General features: G+C 46.3%; 2 protein-coding genes across 4 annotated transcripts; both read right to left on the bottom strand.

Moving 5' to 3' along the window:
* Window positions 1–10: 10 nt before the first annotated feature.
* Window positions 11–13,132, bottom strand: Taf6l (TATA-box binding protein associated factor 6 like). Of its 3 annotated transcripts, none has more exons than XM_055613727.1 (11): window positions 13,052–13,132; window positions 10,416–10,575; window positions 9,887–9,973; window positions 8,982–9,132; window positions 8,794–8,844; window positions 8,211–8,305; window positions 5,697–5,771; window positions 5,355–5,575; window positions 4,933–5,065; window positions 907–1,035; window positions 11–803 (listed from the first exon to the last, which is right to left on the bottom strand). In XM_055613727.1, the coding sequence occupies exons 2-11, from the start codon at window positions 10,560–10,562 to the stop codon at window positions 45–47; spliced, it is 1,848 nt and encodes a 615-aa protein (XP_055469702.1). In that variant the 5' UTR covers window positions 10,563–10,575; window positions 13,052–13,132; the 3' UTR covers window positions 11–44. The 3 variants fall into 3 exon arrangements, with proteins under 3 accessions (XP_055469702.1, XP_055469700.1, XP_055469703.1); XM_055613725.1 differs by lacking the exon at window positions 13,052–13,132 and adding an exon at window positions 12,850–13,013; XM_055613728.1 differs by lacking the exons at window positions 4,933–5,065; window positions 5,355–5,575; window positions 13,052–13,132 and adding an exon at window positions 12,850–13,013.
* Window positions 13,133–16,881: 3,749 nt separating this feature from the next.
* Window positions 16,882–22,118, bottom strand: Polr2g (RNA polymerase II subunit G). The gene is made up of 8 exons (XM_055613704.1): window positions 22,027–22,118; window positions 21,796–21,905; window positions 20,994–21,153; window positions 18,172–18,222; window positions 17,997–18,062; window positions 17,843–17,914; window positions 17,311–17,344; window positions 16,882–17,106 (listed from the first exon to the last, which is right to left on the bottom strand). Exons 1-8 carry the CDS (start codon window positions 22,036–22,038, stop codon window positions 17,093–17,095), a joined length of 519 nt encoding a protein of 172 aa, XP_055469679.1. The 5' UTR covers window positions 22,039–22,118; the 3' UTR covers window positions 16,882–17,092.
* Window positions 22,119–24,893: the final 2,775 nt, after the last annotated feature.

Genomic DNA, 24,893 nt, shown 5'->3' with positions numbered 1-24,893 from the left:
GACACGTCACTTCCAGGTGGGGATTTATTCTCCGAGGCGTAGTCTCACAGTGGCAGGTACAGCGAATAGTCCGAGAGCGCCCAGCGACGGGCGGGACGGCCAGTGCGGCCGATCATGGGTAACTTCTGCACATAGCGGGACGCAGGGCTCGGCCCATAGGGCGCGGGGAAAGCAGTCTGAAAGAGGCGCCCGCGGCAGCGCCGCCCAGCCTGACGCCCTGCGATTATAAACCGAAAGTGAGGGGTGCCACGGGGCGCAAAGCGGCTCTTCTGGAAGACATCTCGCGTTCCCGCGCCGGGACCCTGCTGCCGAGGGGCGCCCCGCGCCCGATGCACGCGCGGCAGTGGCCTGCTCTCTGAAGCGGCAGAGGCTGCCACTGCGGTCCCGCCGCCCGGACTTTCGTCCCCCTGAGGGCTGACCACCGCGCTGGCAGTCAGCTGCGGCATTTTCCGCACTGAGTCCGGGGCGGCTGCTGGCTCCTTCTTGTCTCCGGGCGGTCGTGGGGCCGTGGGCGCGGGCTGGCCAGTGCCAAAGCGGGTGGCCAAGCTGTCACCGAAGAAGGCGTATAGCTCACGGTAGATGTCTGCCAGGGTCAAGGAAGAAGGGTCCTCTGGCCCTGTACCCACTGGCGGCAGGGGGAGACCAGATCCAAAGCCTGGTTCGGTACCAGCCCCGGGAGATTCTTGCAGGAGAAGGCTGTCCCAAGGCAGATCCTCTGCATGATGGCACCCCCTCCCACCAAGGCCACCACGGTTGGGCTCTGCTGCCTGGGCTTTCATCTTCAGTAGTCGCTCTACAGCTACCTGTAAAAAAAAAGAGCTAGGAGGAACCTGGGCCCAGGCCCAAGAGATATCTCAAAGTAGACCTGCTGAGTATCTGCGGGTAGAAGCTGGGGCTGGTACTCACCAAAATAGCTCCATAGACTTTGTGCCCATCTGCTTTGACCTGCGCATTAGATACCGAATAGTCATCCAGCACCGCCTGCAAGTTTGTCCAGTAGGTGGGCAGATGTGGATACAGGACTCGTTCCACTGCCTAGAAGGGAAAGAAGAGATGCAGTTAAGCAACCTAGTTCCAAATGCCCGGAATACCCTTCCCAACAAAAGACACACTCGATTGTTGACAGGGCTAGTCCTCAATTCCATCACTGAGATATCCCACATATCTCTGGGAACTACTTTCGGTAAGCATGAGAAATAAAGACATACAAACGCAGGCCATATAAAATGCCCCCTTACTGGCATTTACCATGGGCTACTAAGGCATAATGGAATCATTATGACATGGTTTGCAGACTGCTAGTGAATACAAACAGTAGGAAAGTCGCGTTCTCATTAAGGAGAGCTGAGTTCAGACCACACTCATAAAAACAATACTGGGTTTTTTGTTGTTGAAATTAACATGCTGGATGCCCAGACTAGGCATGATATTCATGAGAATTCCCTTTCTTTAGCTTCCTAAGCTCTGGGATTATAGTGTACTACTGTTGAGGAATTTTATTTCACAACATGGCTGCTCTGGCAAGAGATCACATCCAAAAACTTTCTAGTGGCAGAAAAAGTGACCAAAGATTTGACAGAATAGGATATGCCCAACTCTCATAAGGAGAGGAAAGTGAAGCAGCACAGAGAATGAGGAAGATAGGAGGCTGTTTTACAGAGAGAGAGGTCAAAGAGAGAACAAGCTAAACACAGATAAAGACAGAACGAGCCAGAGGATGAGAAGGAGCCAGAACATATTGCCAAAGTTAGTATCAGGCCAAGGTGAACAATTCAGTCAGAAGCTGAGAGAAGCCAGTCTGAGTCACTCAGCTTGGAGAGGAATTTGAGCCAAAACAGCTGAGTTAAACCAGCCAGTCAGAGCTCAGAAAGAACAAGAAAGGGTAAGGTTATTCAGCAGTTAAGTCTCAGAGGCTGAAAATGAAAACATTCTCGTCCTAGATTTGATTGGATATAGGCTAGAAGCTTCCAGGACTAGGCTTAGGTTAATCAGGTAAATAAAAGTTAATTTTACATAATACCACACATGGCTGCGGGCAAAGCACTGTCTAAATAAAGACAATGACATTTGAGATGGACTTTGACATATAAGGTAGACTTGTACCACTCATCCACAGAGCATGAACATTTGAAAATGCTGACCAACAGTCAAACTTCTAGGAAAAATGTTACTGACAGAAAGAAATAGGGATTACATTTTAAATAACTATGAAAGACACCAAAACATCCTGCTAAAAGTTAACAGATATCAATATACACTCAGAAAGTGACCTCAATCGTATAAAAATAAATCAGCCAGATTTTGAAGTACAAGTCTATAACTCTAGCATTCATGAGTTTGAGACCAAGTACTTTTTAAAAAAACAAAACACAAACAAATCCAGGGATGGTGGCTCAAGCCTTTAATCCCAGCAAGAGGTAGGGGGTGTAAGCTCGGAGGAGGCAGTTAGTGCAGCCTAGTCCACAAAGCAAGCTTAGGATAGCTAGGGCTGCACAGAAACGCAGTTTAGAAAACCAATAAGGGGCTGGAGAGATGACTCAGTAGTTAAGAGCTCTAGCTGCTCTTCCAGAGGATCTGGGTTCAATTCCCACAAAGCAGCTCACAACTGTCTGTAACTCCAGTTTCAAGGGACCTATGCCCCCACTCAGATATACATGCAGGCAAAACACCAATAGACATAAAAATTTTAAAAAGCCAATAATAATAAAACAACAACAAAAAGCATTGAGGGGCCAGCAAGATGGTTCACTGTATAAAGACACTTGCTGTACAAGCCTTGTGACCTGAGTTCAATGCCTGGACCCAAATAAATTTAAGAGAGACAACTGACTCTACAGAGCTATCTCCTCTGACCTCCACACATGTAATATGGCAAACATGCCTATGCACACATATCATGTACTTATACAATAAACATTTCTGCAAAAGGTGCTAAAATATGGCTCAGTTGGTTAAGTGCTTGGCTAACATGCTCTGATCTCAGCACTGAATGAATTAAGTGTAAGGGCACATGCCTTTAACTCTGGCATGCCAGCACTCTGGAAGGTGGGAGGAGGTTCAAGGTCCCCTTCAGCTACAAAGCAAGTCCGTGGCCAGCCTGGGATAAATAGAAGTCTAGTTTAATCCAATAGAAACTGTACTTATTTATTTATTTATTCATTTATTGATTGATTGATTTTGTCAAGACAGGGTTTCCATGTGTAGCTTTGGCTGCCCTGGCCCTCTCTTTGTAGACTAGACTGGCCTCGAACTAACAGTGACCCGCCTGCCTCTGCCTCCCAAGTGCAGAGATTAAAGACCTGCACTACCACCCGTCCTTTTTTTTTTGGAGGGAGGGGTATCCATGGCTGGAACTGACTCTGTAGAACAGGCTGGCATCGAACTCAGAGATCTGCCTGCTGGAATTAAGGGCATGTGCCAAAACTTTTTTTTTTTTTTACTTTTTATTTATTTATTTATTTTTGGTTTGTTTTTGGCTCTTTCTTTTTTTTTTTTTTTAAATGCTGGCTAGAACCTAAGTATGCTTTGTTCTGATCATTTGGACTTCCTTACTCATTCTCTAAAACGTCTCTCCCCAACGAACATGTGGCTTCCTACCACTAGCCACTTTAGCTCAAATGACATGGCTTTTTTCTTCTTTCCTTCAACTTCCACCTCTGGCAGATAATGAGATTTGCAGCTTGCCTGCCCTGGTATGTTTTCCTTTTAAACTCTAATGAACTGTTTCTGAGCTTAAAACACGAACATATCAACTGTATTTCTATAACCAACAAGAAACAACCCCCATGAAAGGACAAAAGAGATAGGTGGGAGGTGGGGGTGGGGTGTAGAGGCTGGCCAAGGTGAACAAGACCCTGCATTTGACAGCCAGCACTGCAAAAACAGTGTCCTGGTTCTCCTTAGGGCAACTGTGAAAGTACCCTAAAAACTGCGAGGACTCCTTAAAACATGCAAATACGTCTCTTGATTAGCTCGGTGCAGTGGCGCATACCTGTAATTCCAAAACTCTGGGAGGCAGAGGCAGGAAGACCTTTGTGAGTTTGAGGCCAGCCTGGTCTACAAAGTGAGTCCAGGACAGCCAGGCTACACAGAGAAACCCTGCCTTAAAAAAACCAAACCAAACCAACCAACCAACCAACCGACAGAATCACAGAATTACTTGATATAGTATTTCTCTAAAAACTAAAAAAAAAAAAAAAAAAAGCAAGATAAATTCAAAATGAAACAAAAAGAATTATTCCAATTATCAAAGAATGACTCAGTGGACATAGTCATATTAAAGAAATTAAGACACATAATCGTCTGATTTTTATGGATGCTAAATTTCTGTTCATAAAATATGCAATAAAACAAAAAGACAAGTATGTTGCCTAAGGCAGGAGGATCACAAACTGAAGGCCAGTATATGCTATAAAAGAAGCTCTGTCTCAAATAAAAACAACAAGAGAAAAGGAGAAAAACTAAGAAATTGAGGGTATTTTCTAACATGGTATTATGGAATGAGCAGGAAATGTAAAAAAAAAAAAAAAAAAAAAAAAAAGGATTTCTGAGCTGGAGATGGCTCAGCCACTAAGAGCACTGGCTGCTCTTCTAGCGGTCCAGAGTTCAATTTCCAGTCAACCACATGGTGGCTCACAACCATCTATAATGTGTTCTGATGTCTCCTGGCATGCAGGTGTACATGCAGATAGAGTACTCAAACATAAAATAAATAAATAAATCTTAAAAAACAAGACAAAACAAAAAAGGATTTCTGAAGGGATAGCGCTTACATATAGACAGTCAAGGTGTATCAGAAACCTGGCCTGAGGCAAGGTCTCAACCAGGCAGCATCAAACACACACAACTTTCGCAATAAAATACACATCAATGCTATTTTTCCAACACACATGGCCACTCTCAGAGATCTGTGAGAAAAGCCAGGGTCCTCACCTTCCAGCCTAGAGCATGCAGCCCTACCACAGCCCCATAGTGAGAACAGAGAGGCCGAACAGGGTCTGTCAGGACCTTCTGCAGGGAGAGCAGAATCTGCTGATAGAGTCCACTCACAAGGTCCCCATGAGTCCTGTGGGAGCAGTCAGGAAAGACAGTGAGGTACCACACATAAGGAGTTGAACATCTGTTGAACTCTGGGATTGGCTGCCAGGTTTGACTGGCGCAGGATCCAAGGGACAAAGACAAATATCTTGGAATATTCGTAATTGTTCCATGGCATGTCAGCTAGAGAGCTCTAAGGAAAGTTCCACATTCAGCATTTAATCTAAAAGCCAAAGGTTTCATACAGCTCCCTACCACAACCCAATCAGCTCTGTTAAGCTACCCCACCCTCTGCTCAGCTTGAGCCCAGTGGCTACCAGAAGATGTGGCTTAGTAGAAGGGCAGCCCCATCCCGCAGAGTCCAGTGGTCATTCAAGGGGTTGATGGAGGCAGCCAGTGGCTCCAAGACACAGTAGAGCACACTCCCCACCAGGGACCGGACATAGGGCCCCAGGCAGAGGTGTGGGTTCCGTATCAGGCTCCGTGCCACCTGCAGTAGTCGGTGCAGCTGCTCCAAGTCATGGCTTACAGATTTTACCTGTTTGCAGAAGTGGGTGGCTTAGAAAGATATGAAAAGACAGGAGCCTGCCATTCTGACAGAGTTTTTTATGAGCCCTAAACACTGCAGGGTCATCTTCACTAGAAAACTGGTCACTTACCCCACTGACCACATAAACAAAGTAAGGAAGGAGTGCTGCAATCTTGGAGTTTGTCTGCAGGTCCTGAAGGGCAACCTGAAAGAAACCACCTCAATAAAAGAAAAGCCTGGAGGGTGGGTTAGCACCCATGTGTTATCACGTTAAATAGTCATGCCCTGATCCATAAATTCCCACCGACACAGACAAGAACAGTATTGTCTGTTAATAAAAAAAAACAAAAAAAAAAAAACAAACAAAAAAAAAAACATATGCTAAGCGTGGCACACAAGGCAGGTAGTGGACCGGTCTACAGCCAGGCTGACTCTCTTTGCAAAAGAAAAAAGGCAGGGCCTGTGAGTGTTCAGAGCGTGATTAAAAGCACTTGTTGACCAAGGCCACCAACCTAAGCTCAAATATCAGACACCTTCTTACCTTCAGAGCTACCTTCTTACCTTCACACATGTGCCAAAGCGTGCACAATTGTGTGAGCACACACAAGAAGAATGAGGAGGAGGAGGAGAAAAAGGAAAAGGAGAAGAAAAAGAATATCCAAGATTTGTTTTTTGTTTGAGACAAGGTCTGATATATGCTAGACTGGCCTTTAATTATGTAACTGAAGATGACCTTGAACTTCTGATCCCCCTGCTTCCCATATCCCAAGTTCTAGGACTACAGGTATTCACCACCATGCCGAATTATTTAACATTTTTAACTAAGAAAAAGCTGTAGGTTAGGCTTGGTGGCTGAAGCCTATAGTCTCTGCACTTAAGAGGCTAAGACATAAAGATTGCTCCAAATTTGAGGCCAGCCTGGGTTTCCATGTTGAGTTCCAGGCCAACAGCAAGACTAAGACTAACTCGTCTCAAAACAAAATAAAACTGAAGGGAAAAAAAGGTCACTTGTAAAACCAGATACCACTTATGCTTATATTAAGGTAGCTGTTATTTGTAATAAGAACAAACACAGGAGTGAACAGAAGACTGTATGCTTTTATATTATATGTAGCTCAATAATAAATATATACTTGTATTACTTTTATAGGCAGAAGACATTTATTACAGCAAAAAAAAACTTCATCCAGGGCTAGAGAGATGGCTCAGGAGTTAAGAGCACTTGCCGATCTTAAAGAGGACCAGGGTTCAGTTCCGAGCACCCACTAGCAGCTTACACCTGTAACTTTAGTTCTAAGAGATACGTGCACTCTTCTGACCTCAGTGGGCACTGAAGAGATAATGCTCTTAACATGCATGCAGGCAATCACTCACTCACATAAAATAATAGAGAAATAATTCTTTAAAAAATTAAAACGGAGCTGGGTGGTGGTGCACACCTTTAATTCCTGCACTTGGGAGGCAGAAGCAGGAGGATCTCTGTGAATTTGAGGCCAGCCTGGTCTACAGAGCTAGTTTTAGGACAACCAAGGCTACACAAAGAAACCTTGTCTTGAAACAAACAAACAAAACAAAGAAGTGAAAGCAAACAGTTGTGTATAGTGGTGCACAGCTTTAATCCTAGAGCTCCAGGGAAGAAGGCAGGCAGATCTCCGAGTTCATGGTCAGCCAAGCCAACATAATGTTTCCAGGCTAACCAGAACTACACAAAAAAACATAAACCAAAGAAACCCACCACATCATAAACCACTATGACCTGGATCCTCCAAACCTTTTAAAAATCTGAAAGGAAAAGGGGCTTAGCTCCCAAGCCTAGCTGCTAGCCATAGGTGACTAAGGAGCAAAGCAAGAGCTAAGTTTTGTTTCCTTGGGCTTTGTTGTCTGCTGAGACAGGGTCTTACAGAGTAGCCACAGGCCAGCCTCAAACTTACAATCTTTCTACCAGTGCTAAGATTACAGACCCACACAACCATGGCTGCTTCTGTGTTGTCTTACAGTGCTGGGACTCTAATCCAGGCCTTTGCACATGCTAGCCAATGCACGGCTAGTCCAGCAGCCAAGTTCTAATGATAGAAACGGATGCTGGCAATGTTCCTAATTTTTTTAAGCAAAACAGCAGCAGCCAGATATGGAGGATCTACACCACACACAGTAATCTCACATGATGGGCAAAGCACAGCCTTCATCTGACTGTGGGCAGAAGAGGAAAGACCACGGGTGTCCAGGTGTAAGCAGTTGCAGCAGTTAACAGCTCAGGAACTACGTCTGCAGCACAGGTCTGGCGAGGCAACAGGACCCACCTAACCTGGACCTCTATTTCTTCCCTTTTCCTTAAAGTCCAGATAAATAAACACCTCATCTGGCTCCAGAGCAAAAGAAGGGAATCCAAATGAAGGTGTGGAAATATATCTTCTGTTAGAAGCACCTGCTCTACTGCCCACTGCCCAGGGAACAAGGGTTTTTACTAGAGCATAAAGGGGTCAGGACTGGCATAGCAGGGGCCACACAGAGTGCACACACCACTAGACAACAGGGTCCCCCATAGTCACTAGTTCATATATAGAGAACAGGAATTAGACCGCTGAAAATACTTCATAAGGATTTAAAACTCTGACTTTATGCCTAGTCAGACCCATTGTTTCACCTTCATCAGCTGTGGATCATCTCCCAGAACTGCCCGAGTCACTTGCTGGTAGTATTTGAGTAGGTCATCTGTCAGTGAAGACACTGCACTGGGCACTGTGAGAAGTCAGGAAGGAAGTGGTCACAGATGGAGGGACAGCCTTCTAGAGGCTTCCTCAGGCTGCTGCCCTACAACCACCACCACACCCACCCACCAGAAACCCATTCAAGCATAATAAGTAGGCACAGGTTCCAGCTGCTCCAGCTGATCAGGCCGGCTCCACATCTCTTGGCTCTATCTACTGCCACCCATCCCCTGCAACACAGATTCCTGCTCATGCCTCAAGCTCCCAGGGTACAAGACTCGGGCTCTCTGAAGCTCTGCTCAGCATACCCTGGAAGTAAGATACTCTTGGGGGCTTCAGCATGCAGCCCAAACTTCTGTCTTGGTCTCCAACATATGTTATGAATGATAATAGGTCAGGATTCCCTTTAGAACCCGGCAGGCACCCATAAATCCTTATGAGACACAGACCAAAAGGCACAGAGGTCCCTCGCTCCTTTAGAGCTCTTCCAGACAGCCCATTCTCCATATTGCCATTTACCTGATCCTTGAGGTGCCAGGTTTCCTTTGCCATCCAGATAGGAGACATGAACTAGAATCAGGGGAGAAAGATGATGTCAGTTGGGACAAATTCTGCCCCTCCAAATTCTGGCATACCTTAAAGTTGGCCCATGAGCACCACTTGGACCATCCAGTTCCTGTCCTAATCCCAAGAACCCTGGCAGCCACCTCTGACAGCTGTCTCTGCACAGCCTTTGGGGATGTTGGTGGCCAGTGCCAGCTCCACCAGGTTCACTTCTCGATCCTCTGGAAAGTAGAGCTCACCCTCCCTTGCGGGACGCAAGGGCAATGCCTCCTGGGACCCATAGCCACACACAGCCTGAGGAGAAAGGATTGATAAACAGGTGAATTCAGTGAAGCAACAACAGGCAGAATGAGGCTCTCCTTGTTGGAGCAGGAAGCCTATGCTGGAGGAGTCCACGGGTCTCTAGAAGAGAGAAGTCTGGGGCTCAGAGCTCTCTACGGTTCACTAGGTCAAGAGTGGGTGTTGGCTTCCCTCACAGAATTATAAAACCGCTGAGTTGCCAGTCTCACTCAATGCCCAAACAATTCTAAAACCACAGTACTTTCCTCCCTCAACTCCCTATCCGAGAACTACACCAAGACAGGATAACATCCCGTGTTTCTTTAGGCTATTTTTTTATCTAGCATGCCTTTTTATTTCTAGAGTACTCCAAGCTCAATTTCCTCAGCACTCTTTTTCTTCTTTTTTGGTTTCAGTTTTTCGAGCTAGGGTTTCTATGTATAGCCTTGGCTGTCCTGGAACTCACACTGTAGACCAGGCTGGCCTCAAAATCACTAATATCTACCTGCCTCTGCCTCCTGAGTACTGGGACTAAAGGCGTGCGCCATCACTACCTGGTTTCCTCAGCACTCTTTAAGGCCCAGTTCAAGCTCTACCTCATCTACTCAGCCTTCCCCATCCTCTAGGACCTCAGGGGCCTTGCCAGTTTTTGGGAACTCATGTTTCTTTGGTCTGGGCCTAGCACCTGGCGTGCTACACAGTGTGTGCCCTCGTGTCTCACTACAATGCCAGCCCTGATCTGAGCCCTCCACGGCCATACTCCACTTACCTCCACACTGCTCCACCTGAGAGCCCTGTTGAAGTCCTCCACTGTTAGCTTCCTTCGTTTCGTGTGTTTCATGAACTGAGAGCTATTCTGGAAGGGAAGGAAAAGAATCCAGAGTCAAGGGGCAGGGAGCAGATGTAGAAACCCCCAAGGGAAATGGGCTAAACTGAAAAGACAAAGAGGACCCCACACTGGTGATCTGAAAGCCTGCCATTTCCAATTTAGCCCATGTACAACTTCCACATGTCACCTCCGTCCCCACTGTGTGCCTCGGTGTCTCATGGTGTCACTACCCATCCATTCTGCCTAGGCAGCAGGACATTGTAAGAAACAATCCTGAGAAAGTCCCCAGCAGGGGTTTTCTTTTCCAGAGGCCTGACTGGCTAGAACTGGACTCTTTAACAGACATAGACTATCTCCTGACCTCGAAGCACACGGTACCTGACACACATGTGTGGAACACTGTCAGTGTGGGAAGAGGGAACAGGGAAGAATAAAGGAAGAAGGGGTGAGGGGACTGAGACCAGCATACCTGTGTGGCCTCTCTGAGACGGTAGCACACGTCTTCGGCGAGCAGAGCTGCCACCTCATCACTCAGCTCCAGCCCCGTGCTCTCGGCCATGAGCCGGACTGACTCCCGAGGGATCTCCACAAACCTCCGTTCTTCTCTTTCTGACATGGCCCTGGTGGAGCTGCAAGTGGAAAAGGAAGGTTGTAAAGCAGCCCCTAGTATCTCTGAGATTCTCTCAGGCATGAGGCCAAGCAAGACCGTTTCAACTATGCCTGCTCCTCTTGCTCTCCAATCTGCAAACAGGAGTTTAGAGGCTCAGCACGGCCCAGGTCCAAGATGAGCCAGAGGTATCTCCCATGGCCCCAGCAAGGGTTCGTCATTCTTCATCTCTAAAACCAATGGGCAACCTGTGTAGCCCTACAGTCCTCCTCCCAGTGCTTCCTGCAGCTTTTGGGCTTTTGTTTGTTTTCCGAGACAGGGTTTCTCTGTGTATAGCACTGGCTATACTGGAACTCTCTTTGTAGACCATGCTGGCCTTGAACTCACAGAGATCCACCTATCTCTGTCTCCCAAATGCTAGGATTAAAGGTGCATGTCACCATACCCAGCTTCCTGTTGCTTTTGGAATAAAGGAACTGGCCATGCTAGAAAGGCTATGCATATGTTGTCTGTCTACAAAACCTTACAGCTTCCCTTGTGTTATACGCTTCCAACCATGGCCACTTTCATTTCCTTATCTCAGTCCACTGTGTTTCTTCTATTTGACACCGCCCCTTCTCTGTTCTCCTTCCTGAATATTTTTGACTCTGCGATCCATTACCTACTCCCTCCTTCAGATCAGTTGCTCAGGGACGTCTTCCTGGATTGTGTAACTGACCCTGAAGTTTGTCTTCAAGGCAGTTATGAGGCAAGAGGATGGAGAGTTCAAAGCCCACCTGAACTATGAAGTGAGTTCAAGATTACCCTAACAACTCAGACTATCTCAAAATAAAATGTAAAAAGAAGGCTGGAGCCAGGCAGTAGTGGCACACACCTTTAATTTCAGCACTCGGGGAGGCAAAGGCTGATCTCTGAGTTTGAAGCCTACAAAGCAAGTTCCAGGATGGCCAGGGCTACACAAAAAAATCCTGGGGGGGAGGGGGGGAGGCTGGAGCCTAGCTCAGTGGCAGAGAACTTTCCTAACATGTGTAAGGCCTTAAGTTCAAACAGTCTGTAACTACACATTTGCATAACTTGTGTGTGTGTGTGTCTGCAGAGTTCATACCAGAAGAAAACGTTGGGTATCAGTCCTCCTGAGGAACTGTCCACTTTGTGTTTTTGACACAGGCTTTCTCACTGGAACCTGAGGTCCACAGTGGAAGTTAGGCTGGCTGCTCAGCAAGCTCCAGGGACCTGCCTATCTTGGCATGCCCAGGGTTGGGTTACAAGCTTATTCTACACACAGCTTTTTACCATCAATCCCACTCTTTTTAAAGGGGTGCTGGGGCTCAGAATGTAGTTCCCCAGTATACTGTAAGCTGCACACCGTCAAAGACTATGGCCCGAATGCTCACCTTTGCACCCGAAGAGTCCAGCAGTGTCAGTACATACTATGCCCTCATTAACACTTGATGGAAAAAGAATGCTTATTTTCTGAGACAGTCTATTTAGTTCTAGAACTCACTCTGTAGACCATGCTGACCTCGAACTCGCAGAACTCACAGAGCTCTTTCTGCCTCTGCCTCCTGAGTGCTAAGATTAAAAGCACGGGTCACTCCTTACTGAGAATAGTTATTTATCTTTAAAGATTCATCCGTTTTTATGTGCATTGGTGTTTTGCCTGAATGTATATAAGTGTAAGGGTGTCGGTCCCCTGGAATTGGAGTTACAGACAGTTGTGAGTCATGTAGGTGCCAAGAATTGAACCTGGGTACTCTGGAGGCACAGCCAGTGCTCTGTTGAGCCATCTCTACAGCCCAGCTATTTTTCTAAGCATATAAATCTCTGTGGCTTCCAGTTAGCAACACTACATGCCCTCATCCTATGAGACAAGATATACAGTATTATACACTGTGTCCATTTCACAAAGCCAAAAAGTCATAGCTTACAGAGGTTACCTGGATTCTCCAAGACCAAACAGTAAGCACTGAGTAATTAAATGCCAGGGACACACACCCTTACCACAACTCAGGATATTATATTCACAAGTAGGCTTGTGTTTGAACTCGGCCTAGTGTCAAAGCCCAAAGATTTGGAGTCCCACCACTAGACTCACCACTAAATGAGTACGCTTCAGTTTCCCCATCAGTAAAATGGGAGCACTCGATCTTGTGCATGTGGAAAGCCAGGAGAGTTTCTCTATTATGTTCCCCTGTCGAGACCTCACAAAATCCGGTCTGTGACCAGGGTCTCCCACTTCTCCTGTCCCGCACATCCTATTCCTAATTCCCTCTGACTAGGCAGTGTGGGAACCGACCTCCAAAGGCCTCTGGGTTGCGCATCCTCCGACCCACCTTCCTTCGTCCCAGAGCCAGAGGGCGTGGGGTGGAGTGGGGAGGTCAGGGGTTACGGAACTTGTGTCACGTGCTCGGTGAAGGGGGCGGGGCCCCCGGGCTCCGAGGCTGGTGAGCAGCCCACCGCTGGACGCGGAGCCCTAGGTCCCGGCAGAGCCTGCTCACCTGCGGACTCCGGCGTTGTGAGGGCGCCCGCCGGGAAGGCGGCAGCTGCTTCCACTCACGGGCTCACACTAATTCCCTCTCTCGGCGCCCAGGCTCCGCCCTCCATAGGCGGAGCCAATCGGTGGCCGTCTGCTGAGTTTCCCGCCCACCAAGGAGGCGTCCCACTTCAGGATTGGTCAGTGTGAATGTGCGGTAAAGGCAACAAGGCGTCGTTGGTCACGTGATTGGCGCTTCTTAAAGCAACAGCTCTCGTTGGTTGGTTTACAGATGTGTGCAGTTAGAATTAACTGTGTAAACAAGCTGACCTTGAATTTACATGTCTTCCTCTGCCTCCAAAGTGCTGGGATTACAGATGTGTGCCACTACACCGCTTTCCAGGTGCTGATCTTAAAAAAATAGTGTGCGTGTACGTACTTGCCAATCAGAGGACAACATGCAGGAGCTGATGCCCTTACCCATCCGGAGACCAACAACTGAACGCAGGTTGTCGGGCTTATACAACAACTCTTACTTGTTTTTGCCATCTCACCAGTCCCGTGTAAAGCTGGATACCGCTCACTTGGTAGAGCGCTTATGTAGAACTTGCAGGAAACTGGGTGAGGTGATACACACTTGTAATGCCAGGGCTTGCGAGGTGAGAGTGGGAAGATCGGAAGTTCCGCATCATCCTCAGCTACGTATCAAGACTAACCTGGCATATAGGAGGTCCTAAGAAAGTAAATTTTATTTACTGTGGTTCAGATGATCAAAACTACAGCTTTGTATTGGGTAGACAAATGTTCTACCACTGGGCTACATCCTCAGTGTCCTTTAATATTGAGAAGATTTGTTTACTTGTTTATTTATTTGCTTTTTCGAGACGGGGTTTTTATGTGCCCTGCCTGTCCTGGCCTCACTTTGTAGACCAGGCTGGTCTTAAACTTACAGAGATCCGCCTGGCACTGACTCCTGAGTTCTGGGATTAAACGTGTGTGCCTCCTCACCTGGTGTTTAAAGAATTATTTTAATCTAAAATATTTTTAAGATGTATGAGTATTTTGCCTGCATGTGTACCTGTGCACCACGTATGTACCTGGTGCCAAAGAAAGTCAGAAGAGGGCATCAGATCCCTTGAAACTGGAATATGGAGTAATGGTGGATGTGAGCAGCTAACTTGGGTGCTGGTAATTAAACTCAGGCCCTTTCTAAGAGGCGCTCTTAACCACTGAGCCCGTACTTTTCACTTTAATTCCAGTTGGTTTCCATGCTTGGGCACTGTCCACCTGAGAGGCCATTCCCGAAGGCCTTAATTTATCAGCCCAGTAGCATTTGTGTTGCTGACTGACACTGTTCACATTTATATTTCTGGACAACCTTTGGCCACTTGGAGGCAGAAGAGGATAGAGGAAGGCCCAGAGCTGTCAGGGACTATCAGATTTAGTGAAGTTGTATGTAGTATGTTTGGGGTTTATTTGCTTCCAACCAGAGTAGAGGCAGGATCTGGGGAAAGCAGTAATGAGATCCACATTATCACAAAAATAAAGGTGGCTATGGTGGATGCCATCTGGGGTGTGTCACTGTGCTGAGCCATTCCACCCTCAAAACAAAACCACTTTGGCTACACTTTATCTTAAGGAGCCCTATTACCATACAGAGAAGTGTACACTTTAAGGAGATTTACATTTGCAGAAGTATGACCACTAACAGCACATGCCTGAGACTGATGGCCAGTCCCAAGGATAGGCATCCCACACTGTAAAAGTCATTAGTTTTCAGCAATAGGTCATGTCACCTGGCCAACCAAGGAAGAGCCTCACAGGTGTCCCTCCTGATTAGACCTGAGAAATTTCCACTGAACTTTTTAAGAGCTTTTTTTCCCTCCCTCTCTAATTAAGATTGGGGCCACATTATGTCAGGTGCAGTCCTTAAAATCTTAAACAGCCCCTCCCCCCCACACCCCTGCAACTTTGGTGGTGCCTCATTAAATCTTCCAATTCTGAGCTGGGTGCAGTGGCACACACCTCTGATTCCAGCACTTGGGGAGACAGAGGCAGGCGGATCTCTGTGAATTCCAGGCCAGCCAGCTCAACAAAGCATATCCAGGACAGCCAAGGCTACACAGATAAATCCTGCGGGGGGGGGCGGGGGGGGGGCGGCGGGCTTCCACTTCTTGGGGCTGGACAGATGGCTCAGTGGTTAAGAATTACTCTTCTGAAGGACCTGAGTTCAATTCCCAGCACCCACATGGACGCTCACAGCTGTAATTCCAGTTCCAGGGGATCAGACATACCAGTGTACATAAAGTACAAAAGAATCTTCCATTTCTATCAGTCTGGTCTTTGGTGAATTCAGTCACTGCACCACTGACTTGCCAACATGGTCCCCAGCATAAAAGCTTCCTCTTACTCCCCAAAAACCTAGTTCCTATAAAGAACAAACTGCTTTATTTCAGACCCTTGCCCGGCATGTTGGAACATTCCTCTATTCCCAAACCATGGGAGGATGGGACAAGAGAATTTTTTCAAGGCCAGCTGGAATGCAGTGTAAGAGCCTGTCTCAAAAATAAAAATCTGTAGTTGAATTTTATCATTGGCTTGTGTGCTTAGGCACATCAGCTCACCTCTGATCAATTTCACAAGGTTGTAAAGCAAGGTAAGTCTACTTCACCGAATTGTTCTGAAGTTATATGTGTTAAACAAATTGTATGTTTGGGGCACAAAGCACATTATGACTAGCCTGGGGCCAATTGAAGAGATGCTAGCTTTCATGGGGCTGGAGAAACGGCTCAGCAGTTAAAAGTACTTACTATTCTACCCAAGCATGCATACCAGTGGCTCATAGCCACCTCCAGCTTCAGCTCTTGGGCCTCTTTGCAGGCACCTGCACTCTTGCAGACACACACACATAAATATAATGAAGGATAATTAAAAATATATATATTTAAAGCCAGGCAGTGGTGGAACACACCTTTTATCCCAGTACTTGGGAGGCAGAGACAGGAGGATCTCTAAGTTTGAGGCCAGCCTGGTCTAAAAAGTGAGTTCCAGGACAGGCAAGGCCACACAGAAAAACCCTGTGAGCTGCCATGTGGAGGTTGGAAACTTAACACCCAGGGTGCTCTGGAAGAGCAGTCAGTGCTCTTAACCACTGAGCCATCTCTCCACCCCTACATTACTAGCTTTTTAAGAGTTTCTGAACCTCAGCAGAGGTAGGCGAATCACTGAGTTCAAAGCCAGTTTGGTCTACAAAGCGACTCCAGGACAGCCAAAGTTAAACAGAGAAACCCTGTCTGGAGAGAAAGAAAAAAAAGTTTCTGAACCTTTAACACAATTAACACTGGGGCCACATGATGTAATATGGAATCCTTGTGCCCAACTGCCCCTAAAAAAAAAAAAAAGAAGAAAGAAAACAGGAATGGTGGCGCATACTTGCAGTCCTTAAACTTGGAAGGGGGTGAAGGCAGGAGGAGTAGGAGTTCAAAGGCAGCCTGACTATAATTTGTCTCGTGCTCTAGCAGACTCATGGTTTCACCAACTGCAGATAGCTTCTGCAGCTGTGTGATATTTGGAATTATGGGAAATTTTCAGAGGTTATATAAATGCTAGAGCCCATGACAGGTGGGGTCTGTTGTTGTTGGTCACACAGGGGGGTTGGTTGCGGTTTGTTAGTAGTCATGCTCAAAGAAGAAACAGGGAAGAAATTAGATTCAGATATCGCTGTCTCCCCTGTATCCTTTCTCTCTTATCTAGTGATGGGGGTAAAAGAGGGGAGATAAAGGGTGGAAAAAATAAGAACTCATAAAGAAGTAAATCCAGCTACACAGCTCTTATTCCTACCAAGAGAGGAGAACATTTTCATAAGAACTTAGGACTCTTTATGGTTAGAATACAGAGTACAAAGGCTGAGAGCACAGCTCATCTGGAAGAAGCAATGAAATCTTCTGGGGACAAGGAACCTTCCTTGCCTACCTAACAGTGGCCAGACTGAACCTCTGAACAGTGTCCCAAGTAGGAAAGTCATACTTTCAAAAGCAGGACCAAACAAGGCTGGAGGCTCCTTCACTCAGCTCACAAGCCCTATGAAATGAGGAAAGACAGATCAGTTAGACACTGAGTTCCCAGGCAGCCAAAACCATAAACTTCTCACCAAAAGGATGTATGTCTTGGAGAACAGGAAGAGAATTTATGTCTCTGACTAGAAAATTAAATCCTACAGGCACCCTCTCCACAACACACCCCCTTCTTCAGGGAATAGTCCTGGCACCCATGACAGGTACTCACCCAAGTAATCGTCCATCAGAGAGCCAATAGCAAACTGTAGGAGAAAACAAAACAGAGCAGTGAGGCCAAAACAAGCAGGAACATCTTTTCCCAACCCCCCATTTGAAGCCTTCTGTCACCCTTCCCCTTCTCATGGAAAAATAACACAGAAACCCCCAACACCCATAGAAGGCAAGAAATCAACAGTTCTTGGGCTAGTAAAACAGCTCAGATGGCAAAAGAGCTTGCTGCACAAGCCTGGTTACTGAGTTCCATCCACTCATCAGGAAAATCCACAGATGCAGTAGAGAACCTGAAAGGTATCTGAACATCACTGTGGTGAGTGTGTGTGTGCCCACACACACCCACACAAATGATGAGATCTAAAAAAAAAACCACTAAAATAGTAAAGTTTTAAAAAAGAAAAAAAGAAGTCAACAGCTCTCAGCTGGGAATGATGGTTACTGGCCTAGCACTTGGGAGGCTGAGGCAAAAGGATTATAAGTTCGAGGCTAGTCTGAGATACAGGTAAGAAGTCAAGCAAGAGACTCACAATGTCATTCTTGTCTACACGTGTCCCCACAATCTTCAAGCGGATCTCATCGTCCTGCTGAATCACAATGTCCTGTGGAAAGCGAAGAACCATGTACTCAGGCTCAGTATGGCTTATTCCCGACCCTCTCACCAAACTCTTCCCACTCACTCACCTCATCCATTGTCTTGTAACAAGGGGGGTTTGAGTTTGGATCAAACTCCATCTCTGACGGGATGGACTAGAAGGAAAGTGACATTAAGGTTAGCACTGCAGATGGCTCCATCACTAGATTATGGCCATGAACTGGGGGTCTCTTCCTTGGCCCCACCCAGTATGCCCAGACTTACATGTCGAGAGATAAAGCAGGACATGGGCCCAATTTCTGTGAAAAGTCCAACCTGAAAGGAAAATGAATGATCATGCTTCTTCTGCTTTGAGGGACTAAGTTTTCCACCTTTATCTGATTTCTACTTTCATGTTTTGTAACATTCTGAACTGTAGCACGTTTTCATTTCTCTCTCTGTAACCTTTTACTTCCTTAATTTTATTTTTCACTATTTTTATGTGTGAGTGTCCTGCTTGCATGTGTGTCTGTGCACCATGCATATGCAGTGCCCATGGAAGCCAGAAGAGGGGTTGGATCCTGGAGTTAGAAAAGATTGTGCGCTCTGTGGGGATGCTGAGAGTCAGACCCAGGTTCCTATGGAAGAACAATTAGAACAATCGGTGTTCTAAACCACTAAGCTATAATCCTTAGCTTCTTAGCATATCATTAAACTGCACTAGCTGACCTTGTTATTTACTTTATAACCCAGGCAGGCCTTGAACTTCTGATCTGTCTCAGGCTCCCAAGTAGAGATGATTACAGGCTTATATTACTAAGCCTGGATTTTACAAGGGTGCTGGGAACCAGAACTCAGGTCATCATGCTTACACAGGAAGCACTTTGCCCACTGAACAATATCCCATGTCCTTATTTTAACTTTGAGACAGAGTCTCACTCTATTATTCCATATCGGCTTAAAATATGCATCAATCCTATGTCAGCTTTCTAAGTGACTAGGTTTACAGGCCTAAAACACCATACCAGGCTTTCTTTCTTTTTTTAAATAATTTATTTTATGGGCATCAGTGTGAAGGTGTCAGATCCCTTAGAACTGGAGTTACAGACAGTTGTGAGCTGCCATGTGGGTGCTGGGAACTGAACCTAGGTCCTTTGGAAGAGTAGCCAGTGCTCTTAACCACTAAGCCATCTCTCCAGCCCCATACCAGGCTCTCTTATGTTTTGTGTTCCTTTTCTGTTTGTTTGGTTGGTTGGTTAGTTGGTTTTTTTCAAGACAGGGTTTCTCTATGTGTAGCCTTGGCTGTCCTGGACTCAGAGATCGTTCTGCCTCTGCCTCCCAGAGTGCTAGGATTACAGGTGTATGTTGCCGTGCCCAGCTCATACCAGGCTTTTAAACCTCAGCTTTTATTTAAAAAAGAGCTGGGCAGAGAGCTAGAGCAATGACTCAAGTGGTTGAGAAAACATGCTCTTCCAAAGGAATCAAGTTTGATTTTCAGAACCCACATGGCAGTTTACAATCTTCTGTTAACTCCAGTGCCAGGAGAGCCAACATCCCTTTTCTAGACTTCAGGGGCACCAAGCACACATGTGGCACACAGGCAAAACATTCACATATATTTTTAAAAAGCATGGTGGCACAAGCCTCTAGTCCCACCACTTAGGAGGCAGAGGCAGGCAAATCCCTGTGTATTTGAGGTCAGCCTGATCTACAAAGTAAGCTCCAGGCTAGCTAGAGCTATATAGTAAGACCATTTCAAAAAACAAAAACAAACAAATAAATGAATGAATAAAAGTCTTGGGGTTGGGAAACCTAGCTAACTGTAGAGTGCTTGCTTGTCAAGTACAAGACCCTGGGTTTGATCCTCAGTTCTGGAGAACAGAGTAGAGAAAGAAAAAGTCAGAGAGGAATTTGCACATTATCAGTCAATACAGGCTTCTACTGTAGTATAACTGTTGATGTTAATTCACAAGACCCCAAGTTAGATGAAGACTATGACTTGACAAATAAAGAAACTGAAGAACCAAAAAATGACCTAAGAAACTGAAGAGATGGCTCAATAATTAAGAGTGCATAATCGGGCTGGAGAGATGGCTCAGTGGTGAAGAGCACTGCCTGCTCTTCCAAAGGACCAGGTTCAATTCCCAGCACCCACATGGCAGCTCACAACTATCTGCAACACAAATTCCAAGGGATCTGACACCTTCACACTAATGCACATAAAATAAAAATTAAATAAATTCTTAAAAAAAAAAAAAAAGAGTAAATAATCTTGCAGAGGACCCGAGTTCAGTTCCTTGCTCCTGTATCCAGGATCTCACAACTCCAGCTGCAAAGAGACCTGAAACCCTCTTGAAGCCTCAGACAGTACCAGCACTCATGGGCTCGTAGTCACACAATAACACACAAGTACACATAATTAAAAATAAAATAAAGTGCTGGACGGTGGTGGCTCATGTCTTTAATCCCAGCACTCAGGAGAGGCAAAGGCAGATGGATCTCTGAGTTTGAGACAAGCCTGGTCTACAGAGTGAGTTCCAGGACAGCCAAGGCTACACAGAAAATCCCTGTCTCAAATAAAACAAAAATAGGATAAAATAAAAACAAATCTTTATTTATTTTTTTATTATTATTAGTAACACTTTATTCACTTTGTATCCCCCCCGTAAGCCCCTCCCTCCTCCCCCTCCCGATCCCACCCTCCCTCCCCCTTCTTCAGGCATGCCCCTCCCCACGTCCACTGATAGGGGAGGTCTGCTTCTCCTTCCTTCTGATCTTAGTCTATCAGATCTCATCAGGAGTGGCTGTATTGTCATCTTCTGTGGCCTGGTAAGGCTGCTCCCTCCTCAGGGGGAGGTGATCAATGAGCAGGCCAATCAGATTATGTCAGAGGCAGTCCCTCTTCCCATTACTATGGAACCCACTTGGACACTGAACTGTCATGTGCTACATCTGTGCAGGGGTTCTAGGTTATCTACATGAATAGTCCTTGGTTGGTAAAAACAAATCTTAACAACAACAAAAGACTTAAGGCAATTAGTAAATGGACTGGGGACTGAGCCCTGAGATTAGGAACCACCCCACAACCTTTCTGTAAATGTTCTTACCTTGTTGACCTGAGTGACCACAGCATCCACCACCTCACCTTTAAAGGGCCGGAAAACAATAGCCTTGTACTTCACTGGATAAAGAACAAAACCTCGACCTGGCTGGATCACACCAGCACCAATATTGTCGATGGTGGTGACAGCAATTACAAAGCCGTATCTGCAAAGAGAATGAAACAAGACAGCTATTGTATATGTAGAGCTTCAGCATAAAGCCATCAACAGGAGTGTGTGTGTGTTGGGGGGAGCGCTGCTCAGAAATCTCAGTGACCAAAAGGACAGGACACAGATCAATACCTGTAAGATCAAATGATGCCATCATAATTGTACAGTAAATGCCCAAGAAGGTCCAGATATGCTGACATACATCTATTATCTTAGCACCAAGTCAGCTGAGCCAGGATGGTCAGACAGAGTTGAAGGCCAGCCTGAGACAACATGGTGAGACAGGTCTTTCAAAAACCACAAATGAGGCAGGGAGTTGTGACCAGGGCCTTTAATCCCTGCACTCGGGGGCAGGCAGATCTCTTGAGTTAGAGTCCAGCCTGGTCCACATAGTGAGGCCATCTCAAAAACCAAAAACATCTGCATAACGGTCTGATTTCACACAAAGAATGGAAATTTTGTTATTCAACTTTGCAGAGGGACCGAAACAGGCAAAAACTGGCTGCCTCGGGAGCCTGAAAAGTGAAAGGGTTCCTCAGGATGAGCGACAAGCCCTAACAAGAGGAGCCGGGTAGAGATTAGGGTGAGGGTCATTGTGGGTGCATTCAGCAGACCACACGGTGAGCGAGACACTCACTTGCCAGTGCAGGTCCCCTCCACCTCGGTGAAGAGCTTCTGCTTCACCGTGTTGAGTAAGTTAGGACCGAAGTAGCGAGGGTGCAGCAGGATCTCGTGCTCTAGGGAAATCTGCAGAGAAGGGGAGATGGAGACTCCACCAGCCGCCCTGAAGACGGGAGGCGACTAGTACGCCCTTGGCCTCAGTGCTCCTCCTGCCCCTGCCCTCACCGCCACCCCACGTCCAGCTCACGTGATAAAACATCTTCCGTAGAGCTTGGCCCGCAGAGAACAGAACTCCACTCGTGGGGACCTCACAGGAAGCACTTACGCTCTACGATTGCTTCCGGGGAATCTTATTGAGCTTTAACGTCATGGGCGGGGATCCACGAAGCCCCGCCTTTCAGACCTGCCTGTCAGCGTTCAGACTTCCGACCCACGTTTAACAAGTTCCAGCCTTGACATCCACGGCTACCTAGAGAAACCCTATTTCGAAAAACAAACAAACAAACAAACAAACAAACAAACAAAAAAGAGTTTGTTGTACGCCTGGGTTGGTACCACATGCCCTTATACCCAGCTGAGGAAACACTGATCTCTGAGTGTGCTAGCTTCATCTACATAATGAGTTCCTGGACAACCAGGGCTGTGTGTGAAAATCCTGTAAAATATTTAAGCACACTAAAAACAAACAGAAAAAAAAAAACCTTACATTTTAAAACTTTATTTTAGGGGCTGAAGAAATGGCTCAGTGCTTAAGAGGACTTGCTGTTCTTGCAGAGGAGTCCCCAGAGCAATTCTCAGCTCTTGCAAAGTGGCTCACAATCTTCTGTAACTAACTCCAGTTCAGGGGGAACTGACACCCTCTTCTGGCTTTCTTCAGCACTGCAAATGAATGGTGCACAGACATACATGCAGGCAAAACAAAATGTAGATTAGATAGCTGGGGAGACTGCTCAGCAGTTAAGGTCCCTTGTTGCTCTTCCAAAGGATCCAGGAATGATTCCTGGCACAAACATGATGACTCAAACCTTTACACCTTCAGCCCTAGGATATCCAATGCCCTGTCTGGCCTCCATGGGCACTGCTCCCTTGTGATGAACAGACTTAGATGCAAGCAGAACACCCATACATATAAAATAAAAACAAAGATTAAACACTGCATACAGCTCTTGCAGAGGACCTGAGTTCAGTTCCTAGCACCCATATCCAGGGTCTCACAACTCCAGCTGTAAGGAGACCTGAAACCCTCTGGAAGCCTCAGAAGGCATCAGCACTCATGGGCTCATACTCACACACAGATGATGTATATAATTAAGTACACATAATTAAAAGTAAAATAAATTGCTGGGTGGTGGTGGCTATGTCTATAATCCCAGAAGATTATATGGGAGGCAAAGGCAAGTGGCTCTCTGAGTTCAAGGCCAACCTGGTCTACAGAGTGAGTTCCAGGAGATCTAGAACTACATAGAGAAACCCTGTCTTGAGAAACAAAAACAAACAAGCAAGCAAACTTACTTATGTAGGTATGCACTGTGTTTACTGTCAATTTTTTCTATTTGGGGGACACAGTCTTATGCAACCACAGATGGAGGGAATTTGCTTTGTGAAGTAGGCTTGCCCTAAGCTTGACAATTCTCCTGCCTTTGTTTTTAAAGTCCTGGGACCACATGTCACAAATTGGTGCGTGCTATGGAGTGACAGGGTACTGACACACTCCTGAAAACCTTTTGTAATTCGCAGGCAAGAGACAGCCATCACCCTACTTTACAGCCCTTTCCATCTGCCTAGACACTCTTAAACATTTATTCAGGTTGCTTGTTGTTTATGAATACTCAAATTCCCAGGACTCAGATGGTAGAAAGAAGATCAGGAGTGCAAGGTTATTCTTGGCTACAACAACAAATATGAGGACAACCTGTGCTAAGTAAGACCCTGCCTTAAAAAGGGGCAGGGGAGGTTTCTTCAGCCATCTTTGACAGCTGTAATGGTATCTGCCTACAGCTCCAGCAGATGAGACAGAGAAAGGAGCACTCCAAGTTCCAGGGCTACATGGGGATACCCTTTCAAGCAAAAAGAAGGTACATTGAGAAATACCTTATGTCTTGGAACTGTTTATTTTGAGGGGCCCACCATTCAGCTCTGGCTGGCCTGGAAATCACTGTGTTGACCAAGTTGACTTTGAATTCACAGAGATCTCTGCTTCCCCAGGTGCTGGGATTAAAAGTTCATACCAGAAGCCAGCTACCACATATGGATTATAGGACCGTACAGAACTATCCTCAGAGGCAAACTACCATTATCTTCAGGACTTCAGCTGGGTGTGCAGGCGGAAAAAAAAAAAGTGTCAGGTGAGCTTGCTGACTCTTGACTTTCCCTTATATGAAGAGGGGCTGTGGAAGGTCATGAGGTCCAGCCACTCCCCTCAAACAGTTGTATTCAATTCTTCCCTAATTGCACAAGGTCCCGGGATCATCTCCTGGGTGTGTGTGTGATAGACTATATAGGTGGAAAATGACAAGGGGAGAGGGCTCCATCGATATGGCTAAAAGAAAACTATGCTGGGTAAACATTTTCAGAAGGGGCCTTCTAAGATGGCTCATCCACACTCCTCTAAGTAACCCCTCCACTATGGGCTCTCTCTGTCTTCCTTCCCCTACCCCCTCCCGTCTCTCACTCTTCCAAGGGTGAACTTTGGTGGCATAATACCTTGGTTTATCATTGGGATCTTAGGAAAGAGATTTTAACAACAGAGATAGATATTCATAGACTGTCCCACTCCTGTTCTTAATATCACTTGCCTAGAAGCAGCCATCTTCACTGTAACACTTACGTTGTAAGTTTAAGTGGAAGTTCTACTGAGTCTGGTAGTGGAGCTTCCTGGATTTTTTGAGAACAGGATCTGCAAGAGTGAACTACACTTTTGAGAAGTGTGGTTTACTGCTCACTGTTTCGGCAGAGCCTGGTCTAGACCTGAGCCTACAGGGTATCAGACAAGTTACTGTGTCTCTACTTTTAGGTACTCCGCAGCCGAAATTGGGTATTTACTCTCGAACACACTGCGCAGGAGCCAAACTCGCGCGCCCACCCAGGCCCGTAATTTCTCTACGGAAAATAGGT

Source organism: Psammomys obesus, unplaced genomic scaffold, assembly GCF_907164565.1.
Source record: "Psammomys obesus unplaced genomic scaffold, mPsaObe1.curated_primary_1811, whole genome shotgun sequence".
NCBI lineage: Eukaryota > Metazoa > Chordata > Mammalia > Rodentia > Muridae > Psammomys > Psammomys obesus.
This window is presented reverse-complemented; position numbering and strand designations above follow the sequence as displayed.